At 36.8% G+C, this 16,010-nt stretch overlaps 1 protein-coding gene across 3 annotated transcripts; it reads right to left on the reverse strand.

Annotated features, from left to right (window-relative positions):
- Window positions 1-345: 345 nt before the first annotated feature.
- On the reverse strand, window positions 346-15,510 carry ARRDC3 (arrestin domain containing 3). Of its 3 annotated transcripts, XM_015824011.2 has the most exons (8): window positions 14,984-15,510; window positions 10,861-10,942; window positions 8,768-8,915; window positions 6,575-6,677; window positions 5,708-5,964; window positions 5,442-5,598; window positions 4,093-4,247; window positions 346-2,835 (listed from the first exon to the last, which is right to left on the reverse strand). In XM_015824011.2, the coding sequence occupies exons 1-8, from the start codon at window positions 15,261-15,263 to the stop codon at window positions 2,779-2,781; spliced, it is 1,239 nt and encodes a 412-aa protein (XP_015679497.1). In that variant the 5' UTR covers window positions 15,264-15,510; the 3' UTR covers window positions 346-2,778. The 3 variants fall into 3 exon arrangements, with proteins under 3 accessions (XP_015679497.1, XP_029141522.1, XP_015679498.1); XM_015824012.1 differs by lacking the exon at window positions 346-2,835 and having other exon boundaries at window positions 4,218-4,282; XM_029285689.1 differs by lacking the exons at window positions 8,768-8,915; window positions 14,984-15,510 and having other exon boundaries at window positions 10,861-10,912.
- Between the last annotated feature and the right edge of the window lie 500 nt (window positions 15,511-16,010).

Below are 16,010 nucleotides of genomic sequence, written 5' to 3' on the forward strand. Positions count from 1 at the left end.
TCTGCACATGCACGGGAGCTAGATTGTGCACAAAACCATTCCCCCTCCCCGGGCTGTGGAAAAATTGTCTTCCATGAAATCGGTCCCTGGTGCCAGAAAGGTTAGGGATCGCTGAGCTAGACCATTGTTCTTTTTATGTAAACTAGTATGTACTCAGAAGCTTGATCAAATAAAATAAATGTGTGCATAAACCTAACATTCTTTAAAAGCCCAGTGTTACGTATTAACCAGTCTACTATATCCAAGCTGAGTAGAAGGTTTAAACTCTGTGATTTATTTGCTGCGAGTGTTACAATTGCAGCATATAATTTCAAGAGAAGGTGCCTTTAGTTTTTTTAGATGAAAACCATCAAATAAACTTGCTTTATATAAAAAAAGTTTATTATCCACAAGGAAGAGCAATAGGAAAAATTAAATTGTTTTCCACAATTTGTGTTCTTGAACAGAATCTACAGAGACATATTCAGCACCAAACTAAAAACAGAAAAAAGAAAGAAAATATAGTACAAACAGCCACTGAATATAATCTATAAAGCAAACATTAAATATTGCACTTTGTTTAACATTTTGGACTTATCCCCTCTTTTTAATTGTTATTTTGAATACTGGACTATAGCTCAAATTCCAATATTATACAATGTCCAGACATTGACCAATATTTCTGAAGTCAGAGACAATAGTAATGCCGCCAAGAGTAATATTTTGTGAAAAAATTAGTGTTTGCAAGTTTAAATCTCATCATAATATTGGTACGTTGAAATGCCAATTATTACAATATTGGTCAATCCTACTTCAATATAGAACCTTCTACCATACTGTGATAAATGTAATGCTATGCATAACAATTGTTCCCTCATTGATTAAAACAAAAAACAACAACAAAAAGCCCACCAAATGCCCTTTTATGCCTTTATCCCATTGAAGTGTATTTTAATCTTCTATGGAAGAGGGACATTCACAAAATTGTTTATGTATTTTTTTGTTCCATCACTCAGTTTTCTTATTATTTCATTATATGAAGTTTGCTTGCTAAAGGTCAAACTCATTTAAAAGAATCACTTAAAACGTGATTCATTTTATACTGTTCATTTTTCACCCTGTTAATATTCAAACATGAATTGTTGTCAATGTTTTCTTAAAGGCCACTTGTGGACAAGCCTATCCTGCTTGCTCTATTCCTCAAGATAGGCTTTGCGATGAGCTGCACCAATCCAAAGCCTATCTATTGATAAAATCAATACTTGGCCAGCAATTCATGAACTCAATTCTTGCCACTTGAAAATTAGAATAGTTGTTTTTATAAAAAAAAAATGAGTTGAGTTTTCCAGGTGACAGTTGTGACTTTTTAAAAATTAAATATTTTAGCATTTGTGCTGAGATTCCATCCTAATCACTTACTAGTCAATTCCTTGTAATGTTACCCATCCCCAAATTAAGCAAAGCAAACCTGCTAATTATATCAACTATTTTACTACTGAGTCACTTTCATTTTTAGTAGAGAATGTATTTGAAATAGCAGTCCCCAGAAAATATGTTCTAAAATATCTTAAAAGATATACTGCTCACTTGAGATGCCCTCCCTAATCTGATTAAAATTTCATTATAAATTTTTTACAAGTTTCTGGGCTAACTATATATAAAAATAAATTCACTTTCCCTACCCATCCCACCTAGCTAAGAAACCCCTCTGTGAGTAACTTTATAAATCATGTACAATTTTCCTCCTCAACTCTTGTTGATATGTTTGGTGCTATTGCCTAAATGGGTCTTTTAGGAATTTGGCCAAACTCTTAATTATGTTTCATGTTTTGGCTAGATAATAAGAAATGAGGATGTCTTCATACATGTATGTCCCTTTTCCAAGTCCTCCTTTTCAAAGAAAACAAAGTAACAAAAACAAAAGAGGGAAAAAGAACTCAACAGTGCAACATAAACACAAGTAGCATTTCAACATTTTGGCAAGTGATGAGTTCACCTGAGATTAAGTGATTTTAGGCAGTCTGTAACAAAATTCTTCTTTGCAGTAATAGTAGAAAGGCAACAAATGCTTAAAAAGGAATTAAGATACACACTCCTGACAAAAAATCCTATTGTTTTCTTTTGTTACTTTTCGCCCCTCAAATCTGTTGCTTGTCTACTATAGTAGGCTGTGAAACATACAGCAAGGATTGGTTGAAGGCATTTGATGTTGGTAATAAATCCACAAGAGGATCCAAGCCGAAGAGGTGATGCATGGATCAGTCTTATTGGGACAATTCTGAGCATGTGCATATGCAGAAAAAGTCCAGACTATATTGTTTATCTAAATAAAAAAGTCAGTGCATTTGTATCAAAGTTTTCAAAGCTTTCTTTTGCTCCTTGTTGTGCGGACCACAAACAAGTTAGAAGAGGTTAACAGTCCAACATAAATGAGAAAAAGCTGTAGTGACACTGAACTGCACAACAAAAGCATTGAGTATGTGCAAATTTTCAAATAAAAGAATGTTATCCCTCTTGCAACATGATAAGTATTTTGACACATGTGTAGGCTATTAAGGCTGCTCTTAGTATGTGCCAGTATAGAACAGAAAGAGAAAGCCCAGGTCTTCAAGCATGTGGAACAATCCTATGATGTTTGCTGTAGACTCCAAAAGCATAATCACAGGATGTTTCATTACTTCTCCTTTTCTTTTAGGCAAATAACTTCCTTTCAAAGCCTGTTTTCTATAGGACATCTTTATCCTGACCACAGTTAAAATATAATTCAGACGCATCTCAACATTTTGGGGAGACATTCTTTCAGCGAGAGGGGCAGGATGGCCTGTCATCTGAGGTCTGATCCGGATTTGGGTCAATCTAAGTGAAAGAGGAACAAAAAAGGAGACATCTTTAAAAACAAGGAAGACACTATAATACTTTTTATGGTTGGTTGCACAGAAGTTAAGACTGAATGATGATGATGATTTAAATTTTTATGCTGCCTGACTCTCAGCAATCCTTAATTTATTTCAAAATATTCAGAGTTCTTTTATTTTTTTAACTTATTTGTACTTTAGAACACAAAAACATTTTGCATTGTACAGAGCAAGCAGGGAAACAGTTGGGTAAAAGAGAATAGCACATTTCAGTGCTTTGGATCTAATATTAAGTGTCTTAATGCTGTAATTGCAACTTTTCTAAAGAACTTCGAGTAATACTGAATTCTATACTTTTATAGACAGTGGCAATGACATATCTTGGAATGAAATTAAATGAAAGAATGCATATTTTTAAAGCAAAAAGAAACAAAATCATTTTTCAATAAACCATATAGTAGGATCTTCTGTCAGGAAAAAACAATCCAAAATAGATAGGAAATATGTTTAGTAGGATCATTTTGAATAGTAAAATATTACCCAACTCTTTTTCTCCTGACAGTTGCAACTTAAAAAAAAATCCCAAACCATTTTTCAGTTTTTTAAAAGTATCTTTTTATAACAAAAAAGATATATTAAGATTCCTAGGTTGGTCAATACCTTCATTAGGAATCACTAGCATAGTATAATAAAGGTACTGTCCAACTGTCACGTTGGATTCTTCAATAAATGAGACATTAAAAATGCTAATTCTTAACTAACCTGCACATATAAGTATTTAAAATAGCATTTTGCATTCAATTACAATAAGAACTTAAAACAAGCATGAACCATTTATTTGCTTCGATTTTTTTTCATAATGGGTTATCTGCCAGGCCAGAAGTTGTAATAAACTTTAATGGGGCTTGATATTTTATTAGTATATAAATTCTTGTAGTATATTATATAATGATTAAATACAAAGAGTCCCTTGGTAATCAAAAACAGCCAAATCTTAAGTACACTTTTTTAGAAATAATTTCTATTGATTTAAATTATGTTCTACATTTAATAAAAGTTGCAATTTCAGATAGATAGGCATAAATCTAGCAAGGGGAAACAAGTATATAACTGTGCAAGAACTATTTGAAATAGATAACATAAAACCACCTCATATGTAGATTGCATTAGCTCATTGTATGGGACATATTTAAGAATAAAGAGAAAATAACATACTTAAAAATAGAATCCTGGAGCTTTAAATTATTTGATACCTCACCTCAGAATAAAGTGGAGGAGGCAGGAATCGGAACTCTTGGATGTAGGCGAATAATGGTCCTTGAAGTGCTCTTTCAAAGTCATCGCAAGCAGTTACAGGTGCTAGACTAGATTGCCTTTGCTCCTCAGTGACCACTTCTGCATAGCTAGGAGGTGCTGAAGGGAAAATTACACGCAGTTCGAACTATGTTCTTATGCATGTCAGAACATATAACATGACAGGAATATTAAACTTTGTTTATATGATTTGTACAAGGCAGAGATAACAACAATTTCAACTGTTACCTGGTAGTTTTGGTAAGTAATAACTAGGTCAGTGATGGCGAACCTTTTAGAGACCGAGTGCCCAAACTGCAATCCAAAACCCACTTATGTATCGTTGGGTGCCGGTTGGGCGTGGCCCATTGTGTGGGTGTGGCCCATTGTATGGGTGTGGCCAATTTTGTGGCCGTGGTCCATTGGGTGGGCGTGGCTGCCGTGGTAACGGCAGACTTGGTGGGACTAAAAAGTTCAATTAATTCCAACTTTGCGAGATCTTTTTTTCCCCGCGAGAAGTTGAAATTGATTGATTGAACTTTTTTTTTTTTGCACCTGGCAGCGGAGGCCTAAAGTGAAAAGGTTTTATAAAACCCAGCTGAAGTCCTAGGACTGGGGCAACGGTGCGTGTGCCCACAGAGAGGGCTCTGTGTGCCATCTGTGGCATGCGTGCCATAGGTTCGCCACCACGGAACTAGGTTATGGTTTTAAAAAATCATGTTTTATAATAGTATAACCATTTATAATTTAGAGGGCTCTCCAAGAAGAAAACTACCTACAGATATTGTTGTGTTCCCACATTGCCCAAACCCTTGTTTTGTATTACCACATCTTACTGATTAAACCATAACTGGCTGGTTTGCAAAAACCAAGTAATCAGAACCAACAAATCACCTGCCACAAATCAGAACCAACAAATCACCTGCTGAGCCTTTGTCAAATCATCAATATTAGGTAAGAAAAACCAATAAAATCAAGTTATACCAGGTTTGATCAGTTTTAGTGGCATTCATAACAAAAATCAATGCTGCAATGCCACTGAAGTTTTGTAAATGTTTTCTATAGTTGTACAACAGATAGATCTGAGACCTTGTTCTACCCTACCCCCTCCCCCCATCCCCAGAAAAGTCTGGGTTTTCACTCAGCTGGAATAATATTCTGGAATTATCTAATGAAACAAATATTTTATACTGTTTATGCAACATTATTATTAGTATCTATTATTAGTATCTAGTAGTATCTATTAACTAGATACTACTAGAATAACAGGCCTATAGAAAATCACAAATAATATGAAATGTATGGTTAAATTACCTTCTGGCCTTTCGTGCAGACCAAGCCAATTCATATTCATGCTACACTGGCTGCTCACGCTTGATGTTCTGCTGCCAAATGAGTGTAAAGGAATAGTACCAATGACAAGTGGTAAATTAAGAAACAAGTCCATTGCACCTGGAATATCCACATATACCTTGAAAAAAAATAACAAGGAATTATTCAAAGCTGAATCAAAACCTGTCATCTACTTTACACATGTTGCCTTCTATGTTAAATATTAGAAGATTGAATTAAGTTCTTACCATTAGAGAATATTCTACACGAATTATGCTACAATCGAGGATGGATGGGGACACAGGTGGAATTTTTAACTGTTTGCCGTTCCAGGTTTCCGTCTTCCCTGATGACAAAGATTCTCCACGCAAGTTGGCAACCAGCTGCTTTACTTCCTTCATTTTCCCTTTAGCATAGAATGCCTGTGTTTGATAAATGGCAGCCTTTGGCACTACCATTCGAGATGAGCAGTTTTCAATCTCTGCAAAGATCTGAATTGGTTCACCTTGAATGAAATCAAGAATAAGCACATCAAATGGAAATCATGTAACTTTTAAAATGTAAGCATTACTACACATTGATTATACTACTTTTAATAAATAAGGAAATACAAGAAGCAATAGCAATGGCAGCATCCAATTAATGTAGGCTGACCCAAACACTAACCAGAAACAGATCTGGTAAATACATGGGACGCCATATGAAAATCCTAGGGCTACAGGCTGGGAAATTGAAAAAAATTCTCCAGAAGGAGATAATGAGCAAATATTTCTATATTGTATCTAAGAAAAAATACGGACATTTTCATCGTCATCAGGAGCTCAATTTGACTGGAGTCTAAGACAATAATTTTAATGTGAATAATACAAAGCCAACATTACATGTGTACATTCATATTTTAATCACTAAAAAACCCTGCACATTGCAAGGGATCCAAACTATACCATATGTATTTTTATAATCAGATAATCATAACATTTGATGTTAACATGCAAACCACCCATTAGTAAGCCACTGCATTTTGTTTACACCCCAGAAGAAACCAAATATTGATTTAAATTAATTAAATGAAAAAAACCATAAACCCTACATTCCTTAGAACTCACATTACATACCTGGGGTATAGCCCTTCCTTTCAATTTTGGCACTTAAGGATATTGGGCCTGAGGTACAAAACCAGCAACAGAGAGTCTTTTCTTTTGTGCCTGCTTGGGGTGACTGAAAGAAAAACAAAACAGTAATTACATTTTTAGCTTAGTGAAAATGAAGTAGTTTGAAGGGTGATTTTTAACATAACAAATTTCCTGTTAAGATAATATAAACTCAGACATCCAAAAGGAAAAAAACACACACCTATCATCAAAGTTTGGTTCCACTGTAATCTGAGTTGCTGATTCTATTACTGGATCCAGATCAGCAGCTATCAGCACAAGATGGACAAACCTGTCATCTGCCTGGCTATTATATCATTAACAGTACAATAAACAGAAGTCATTGTCTAGAAGTATCAACTTTCTATGGCCTTTTTCTTTTATGAATAAGCTAACAAACTAACCTATATAAGTAAAATGAACTTTGTCACTATTAATTCTACTACGGAATTGCTTCAGGAAATTAATACTGAATTAGTAGTTTTTCAATCATTTAATTTTATCGAAATTCAATTATTAGAATTGAAATTCTAGTTTTCAATTATTCAGTATCTCAAGTTTCTGCAGTCAGGTAGTGTACTAGCAACTGAAAAAAATTACGCTGCTCAACATCTGTCATCCCCAGATGGATCCTACAGAACTACTGTCATTCTATACAGATGGAAGAAAACTTAATAAATTAGTAGTCTGACTCAGAATAAGGAAGCTTCCTCTGTCTTATTGAATGTATTTGGCCTAACAGTTCAGATACAGACCAACTGCAGCATGATCCTAACTATATTTATTTGGGTGCAAACTCCACTGACTTAAATAAGATCTGTTTTCAAGTAGGTAGGTTTAGCAGTAGGGTCACTGAAAATCCCACAAATCAGGATTTACAATCAGTTTGGCAATGTGGTTCAGCTAAAGGACTTCATTTTAAACAGGGCCAGATCTTATTCATATCTACCCAGAAGTAAGTCCCACAGTGCTAAATCAGGCTGTGCTACCTGAGAATAAGCTTCACTAAACTTAATAAGGGCTTCTTATACAGAAAGAAACACAAGGATGGGCTGCCTGTTTGCATTACCAGTCAAATAAAAACTTACTGAGCAAGTGGAACTTGACTTTGGACTAACAACATTTGGATCATACTGTTGCATAATGAAAGTAAATCTCTTCGATTTACATTTTAAACAGTCAAGTTTAGGATTACAACTATATACCAGTTTAACTGATCTTAAATTGTCAGTTAAATTTTTATTGAATCTTTAGCTTCAAATTCCAAATTTATTTCTCAAAGCTAAATTTCAATGGGACTTACTTCTTATAATCATAGACTTGTTCTGAAATACTTACATCATTTAATTGTAATTGGCCTCTTTTAAGCATTTACTTTATATGAAGAAATGCCCCAAATGGTCCATATTCTTTAACACTATTAAGTTAAGGTTGTTGTAGTCCCTGCTCTAAATCCATCAAAACTAGTAGCATTATCTAATAGTGGTTAGTGGTTCCAAAATACTATTTTTTTTAAAATCATATATGAAATGGGCCTTATCTCAAACTTATACAATCCACAGAAATATTCCTGCTGATTGTGTTGGGTTTTAGACAAGGCCCTATATCATCCCAAATATGATTTTTATCTAAAGCAAAAGAACCCTGTTTCAATGGACATTTTCTCCCTGTGTTTCATTTTTAAAGAACAAATAATGGTTTTTGTTCCGATTGAAAGAATCTTAAATCCTTGATACATTAAAATAAGTATATTAAGATAACATACAGAATTATGATCATTTCTCCCCACTCGATATGTAAATTATCAGTAGTATAATAAAGAATAATGCACTGCAGTACAATTTAAAAAAAACCATTGCTTTGCCAAGCTGCAAATTCTAAGGCAAAATTTGTTTCATAAATAGAACTGTCCCATATAGAAATACAGTTAATCTTTACTGGAACAGTTTAATATGTTAAAAACAAGCAGCTTAAAAATTATTATTCAATATGCTACCATATTCTGGGTTATTACATTGCATATACTTTTAAGTATTCCATTGATTTGATTATTGTTACTTTTATATATATATATATATCTATATATATAATTCAAGGGCCATGTGTGGTTATTTTTTAAAATGCTAACAAAGAATTAGTAATTCTGTCAATTCTTACCAGTAATGAAGGAGTGTTGATATCTATATGTTCAAAGACTGTAAATTCCTTCTTTAATTTTACTGGTAGAAGCCAAGGCCTGTGCAATTCTGCTTTCACCCAATAGCGCACACTGCCATGTCTGCCTTCAAATGAGGTAGCAAGTGGTCTGTTCAGGACACAAAGGTCAAAACTAAATAAATCTTTAGCTCTGTTGTTGCTTAACTTTAATATACAGTCAAAGTAATAATTAATAAGTTGTACTGTACTGTTAATGCATCATAGTATATAATGAAATGTTTATTTTTAAGATTTTCATGTTAAATTTGTTTGGGAGAAATATCTCTGTAGTTAAACTGATTGCCATATAGACCTATAAAATATGACCATATTTGTATTAGAATTGCACTGAAATATGCTACGAGAATACAACTGCCCAATACAATTTGGTTAATGCTGGAGGACTTACATTTTCACTCTAAGTCCCATTTGGCTGACTGGGAACTATAATTGAATTTAATGTGCCCCAGCTTGAATATATTGGGGATCAAGTTAAGAAATATGTTAATTTTAGAAGAGATCACTTTTTAAATTTAGAAATAGGGAAACCATGAAATATAAAGCAGGTCCATAAATTGTGTTTGCAGACTTACTTCCCAAAGGTCTCAATTTATATATGAGATGCTTTTTAAAGATGCTTTTGACTTTAAAGGCAACATGTATAAAAGTGTACAAAAGATATTCTTTTAATTCATGTAATGTCTGGCATTTCTTAATATTCCAGATCTCTGTCTTTCATTACAGACAAGAGAACAGTTTAGGTTTACGAAGTTATTTTACCTACTTCCTTTCTGTTAGTATTCTTAAAGGAAAGTTACTATGATGATCATTATAGAGAAATGCAGACTTTTCTATATTCTGGTCTGTACTGAAAATAAATATGTGCTCAGTCCAAAATAATTTATTTGCATTCCCTGGTACCTTCCATTAATGCATTTATGCATTTCATCCATTTATTTTCATAATTATGTTTAAAAACACATATTATGAAATGATGAATTTTGTTTCCAATTATTTCCAAACTAATTCAGAAACATATGAATTAAATAAATTCTGCTTACACTTAGTTTAAAAGTATATATTTCTACAACTTCTAATTCATAAATAGTCTTAGTTGAGATATTTTCACTAAATATATTTGCTAGTGATTATTATAATCTTTAAATCAAATTCCACATAGTTGGGGTAATTAAATTTTGTCACACTGCCTCTTTGGGGAAAAAACCAGTAGGAAGCAATGCAGCCTGCAAATTCTACACCGGTTAGAGTGCTAGACACACTGCATAATTTTACAATGTGTGACAATGATGTATCATATTGCTAAAAGGTTTTCTATCTCATAACAATGTATAACTTCTTTAACAGAAGTCTTTTTCCTTCTTTCCACATTCTGGCTTTCATTACAAATAATTATATATAATTATTAAATAATTCTATTTTAAAAATGTATTTCCATATCATTCTCATTGTATTTTTCTTTTCCAGTATATCACTAATTAAACATGCTTTTAGAATGTTTATAATGCACATGTGCTGAAATAAGGGCATTTTTTTCTTGTTTTTGACCTAACTGGCTCCTCCCATCCATTTTATATAATCTGTTACTTTACAAATCTACAGCCATTGCCAACATTTAAATTTTCCATATCATTCATACTATTTTGTTCTGCTTTACATCTTTTTAACAGGTATGTTCAATGGAAACAATCAGCAATATAGCCAGTTTTAATTGAACAGAAGCAATGCCAATGTCTCTAAAAGCCTAGTGAGCCTGTTTGAAAGTAAATATGTAATGACTGAATAAATGAACCATGTTTTTAAAGTCATTACTGGTAGGACAGTAGTTATCCTGATTTTTCATGATTTTGCCACTTTGAATCAAAGTAATCTCTTGTTTATTAGGACAATGTCCCTGCAGCATATTTTAGTGCAATCCACGTGACCATTGAAAAGGGTTTTTTTCCCCCTCCATCTCATTTCTTTCTGTAAGCTGCTTTTTATAGATGTATTGCAGGGTGACCCAAAAGTCACGGCTGAGTATTACATATACTTACGTCTGTGGAAGCTCAAAGCTGAATGCATATTCATGCCGTCCTGAATGAATGATATGGAGGCCTTCTTCAGAATTATCATCATCTAGAAAGGAAACATTCAATATTCTAATTCACCATTAAGTATTTTTCTCCTATCATCCTATACACCTGTCACTGGTGACTCTGAAAATAGATATTTAACAGTAGTACAGTTGGTAAATTCTACACAAATATCTGAAAAAATCTTTTTTTTTAAGTTTGATTCTCACAAAGCAAAGAAGATCCAAGGTTCATTTAAAAAAAAAAACCAACTTATTTCCGTCTTAGAACTCCTTAGCGTTACCATTTATTTCCTTCTTGAAATCCAGACCCTATCCTACCCTCTGATACAATTTTTCTCAGGCCAGGGCCCAAATCCTATATAATGTAGTCCTAAAAGATGAGAAAATGTCCTAGCAGAAAATAGTAGCATTGGCAAAACCCGTAAATAACTTCTCCCGGGTTAAGAGAAAAAAAAGAGCACTCCTGGTTAACAAGCCAGAGAGCACTGCTACTAATGTCCTGGAATTGAATTATTCAGGCAAGGAGTGAATAAAATGTGTGACAATGGGCTCCTCCTCTACAGTTTTAGGAAGAGCTGCTTTTTTTTTGCCATTCTCAAAAATTATACGTACAGGATTTGGCACTAATTTAAGTTTACAGATTTGGGCTGCGAAAATCTGGACCACCACCACCACCACCACCACGACTCCATTCACACTGATATATAGCTTCAAAACCATCGTTCATTATACATTAGTTTTTTTAAAAAAACCAACTATACAGCTGCATAAAATTGTGTTTTTTGACGTTTGTTTCACAATGACCCTGTCCCCATTTATTATACTGAAATCCACCCCCCCCTTCGGCTTTCCTCCCTTTCGTTCTGCCAGCTCAGCAGTTTCCCTTAAGCTTTCTGAGTAGGAGCAGCCGCCGCCGCCGCCAGGCTGAGGTAAACAACTGCTGGGCTGTCAATCACAGACTAGTCTCGAGCAGGAGAGGACCGGCCTAAACCGGTGCGAGCAGAACCCCAGCCAGCCGCTCATATGCATACAGTATACATTGGTCGCCCCGGCCAGCCTACTTGCTCAGCAGCTCCGCCCCTCCGCCTCGCTTGCTAGCTGGAGGCGTCATGAAGGACGGAGCAAAGGGAAAGGGAACTGCTCTGACATCTTCGCCTTCTGGCTTCCAGCGTTGGCACGGATTTGGCAAGGCTGGTTTGGCCGTTTTGTGAAAACGCCACCAAAGACAAGAGGTTATTCGCCCCCTAGGTAAATTACACAAAAACGTGAACTGGGGAGAAAAAGGAAGAGAGCCGAGGTTCATCTTTGTAAGCCCACTTCCATGTTTTGCTTTGGAATCCGAGCAGTTCATCCGGATCCCAGAGGGACTATTAAATGGGATGTAGGAATTCACACACACACACACACACACCCTACTCGGCTCCAAAGTCACGATTCTGCGGAATGAGCCTCGATCTTCCAATCTGTCTCCCATCTTAGGGAACAGGGAAAGAAAGCTGGCAATTCTAAGGGCAAACTAAGATATATCAGCGTTTCGGAAGCGATAGGCTTTAGTGCCCAAGTAGCACTCGCTGTTGACGACACAAGATTGTGGGTTCAGGATTGCGGAGTCAATGCCCAAGCAAAAGCAGGGCATTTTTCATTATTAGTGCTGCAGTAAATGTATTAATAAACTCAAACTTGCTTCTTGGTGAAATAAGATGAGCTTTGCTATAACTTTGAAACCCACCCTCCAAAATAAATCCATGCAAATCCTTTCCTACAGGCTCAGACGCATGGGATTCCCGTGTAAAGTCCATCCAATTTTCAGCCAAACTGAAACGACGTGGCACACCAAGCGCTTGCTGCACATCTATGCACGCATGCTTTCTCCAAAATAAACCTCACCGGCATAGTAGAGGCGCGAGAAAATGAAATCTAGGCAGCCCTCCACTCAAGTGTTATCCACAAACTGAAGCCGCAACCCGCAGAGGTAGCGTCTGAGGAAGACTATTACTAACTCCCAAAGCATAGGCCAGGCTTTTACTGTGCTCAGCCAGTTTATTCTATTGCTGCACGGATTGCACGCACGCACGCACACACACACACCAACGGCAGCTTCGCGTGGCCGAGGACAAAGGACCGCCCTCCTCCACCAAAGCCATCCAGAATACACATTCCGACAGCACGCGCAACTCCACTCGCGTAGCAGCAGAAGCTCCGCGAACTAGAACCTCAGCTCTTAGTCCCGCCCCTCTTTTACGGGCTCCCCACCTCCCAATCAAGAAGAGGCATTGCCTTAGCAACAGCCTAACAAACTCCCCGGGCCAATGACTGTATGAGCGCTGGGCGTGGCTTCGGCGAGCATGCTAGGCTGCCGGGTTCTTTCCTGTCTGCTTTCTCAGCTAAGCCATCGGAACTCCCCCGCTCTGGGCTGGGGTCAGCCGTCGAAACCGTTCGCCGTCGGGACAGTGAGAAGGTGAAGAATGAAGAAAAAACAGCCACTCCACAGAACCGACAACTCAGCCGAGTAGCTCGATACACGACACGTATGGGCTTGGGTCAAGGGTCCCGACCCAGCAAAGCGTAGATTACCATCAGTCTTTTGTTTCTTACAAAAAATAGACTGAATTGAAAATCCACCCTTATTTAATTGCCACAGAGCCAGGTGCAATCACAAGGACATCTGAAAAGCAACTGAAAATTGTCTTCCCGTGGGTTCTAATTCTTACTTTTCTCGGGAACGCTGCACACGTATTTGTGCAGTTCACTGACTGGGAAGGGGCCACTTTCAAGCCTGCCATTATTAATGGAAGGGCTTGCGTTTTGCACAACCGCTGGATGAAAGCTCTATTTTATTCTTAAAATGATTCGCAATACAAGTTCTGCCTTCTGTACCTTTCAGCTTCTGTACCTCCTCACATCACTTACGTTTGGAAGCAATTTCATAGAACCTCTTTTCAGATTTTTTAAAAGAACCCTATCATACTACTGAATTAAGGCGAATATGCTAACCTCTCCTATCTGCAGCAAATTTTCTGCATACATATATCTATATATATTATCTATATATATATATATAAAAAGAACAAGCCAAAATTACATAACCTGCTTTAACATTTTCTTGTGCTAGGAATTAAGTCATCGCCACCACCTGACGCGCCTAACCAATCTGCTGTGAGGAGCACCACCCCTCCCTTCTCCCCAGTACCGGTCCCAAACAGGATTGAACCGCTTTTAACAAAGGGTGGAAACTTCAGAAAAACAACCTTAGACTCCCCTATACTTCGACTGACACCATTTGAAACAATAGATTAACAATCTGGAGACTAATTTACCCTTCGATAAAGTATTTTCCCCTTGCCAATATCTTTCCCTTTGCAGATTTCTTTGCGTTGGCACAATCAGGTTCATACATCACAGAACTCCTGAACTTAGAAAGGATGCCCTAATTCAATATGAGGGTCATATAAGAGTGGGGTTCCCTTCCCCAAAATAGCTTGACCTACGCCTCGACGGCTGAAACATTACAGAAGAATACGGCGGATTTGCCAACTTTTCCAGCCTCTGTAAAAGGGAACACGGATCTACACGTGGGGTGCTGAAAGCAAGTGTCAAAATAAGCCGCAGGGAGCCCTTTCTCTATCAGCATTTCTCTTATCCTAAAGACATCACTGATCTGCTTGCAAGCTCTCAAAAGTGGATTAATAAACCAGTCTCCACATTTTTGGGGGGTCATCAGATACACAAGAACAAATCCCAACGTATATCTTTCCAAAATCAATTCATTAAAAAAAAACCCCACCAGCCCTCTTGATCTACAGTGAAAGGATCTCTATAAAAAGAAAATGGGGGTGGTGGTGGAAAAAGTCTTTATGGAAGCACTTTACAGCTGCACCACGATCTCGGGGTTCCTTCCTTAATATAACCTTGATGTTTTACCCAGCTCTATATCAAGCTTAATTCTGAACTTCGATGCAGGAGAATAAATTCCCTTGCATTAAGGAGCTCCTTTTGAATAACTACGCTCAGGATTAAACAGTAGACATTCTAAGGTTGTCAGAACTTCACCTTCAAGAATAATTTAAAAAAAATAGACTTACCTCTTTCGTGCCCAATTAAGATATCCTTGTGATTGAAGTATTCTACTTCTTCAGTGTAATTTTGTGTGTAGGCAGTGTTGGAGCCAGCATTTCTAGATTCAGTCCAGCGTACTTTCGCATGTCCCCTTGCATGGATTTTAAGTGATCTGACTCTAATTTCTCCAGTCACTTCTAAATTCACCCTTCCTGAGACTGTATCCCCGCTAGAATAGACGGGAACATTGCTGTCATTAAGACAGTCAAAGCTTATTGTCAAACTTTTCACCTTCCCCAGCACCATGTTAGTTTTTTTTTTTTAATAATAAAAGTCTATAAAAATACACTATAAGAAAAAAAGGGGAAGGAAAGTCAAGATCTCATATAAAAATCGATCTTCACTTGACACTGATCAGTTTCTCTGCTCTGCGAAAAAGGTTGCAGGCAGGATCAGTGTGATCTCTACGAGCACTTCATCGGGGATTTCTTCAAAAGTACCAGCATTAGATGCTGCTCACAGCTGCTGCTCGCCAGCTCTGTGGTCTCTCTACAAAGACAAGTAGTCTGCCGCTGCCAGCTCATTTTAAGCTTTGTGGAAAACAACCACAGTGCGCATGCGTGGCGCTTTGCTTCTTTAGCGTAACAGGGCTGCTGTTCTCCTAGTTCCTTGGAGGAAGGAAGATGATTCACAGCGTAGGTGCCTTGCCTTTTATAATGCTTAGGAAAGAATCGCAGTTTGCTCTAGTCTAGAATGTGAAAGCAGTCACTGATCAAAGCACGGTTGCCAGTCCTGAACTCCAAACAGGTGGTAGTGTTAAAAACCTCAGCCTTGTCAAACTGGGTGATGGGGAAAGGAAGAACGTAAAGGCACAAAATATCTTCAATTAAAGGCTCTTCTGAAATAGTTGGGGGACATTGTGTCATGGTGCAGTGAGTATAACATTTGTAGTCTCCCCCCCCCCCGTGACGATTTAACTAAGATTAACTGGAAAGCAACGAAAAAATTGAATTTAACAGTATGCATCAGTTCAGATGGAGGCATAAACCAGCT

Source organism: Protobothrops mucrosquamatus, unplaced genomic scaffold, assembly GCF_001527695.2.
Source record: "Protobothrops mucrosquamatus isolate PMUCROS unplaced genomic scaffold, P.Mucros_1.0 scaffold2076, whole genome shotgun sequence".
Lineage (NCBI taxonomy): Eukaryota > Metazoa > Chordata > Lepidosauria > Squamata > Viperidae > Protobothrops > Protobothrops mucrosquamatus.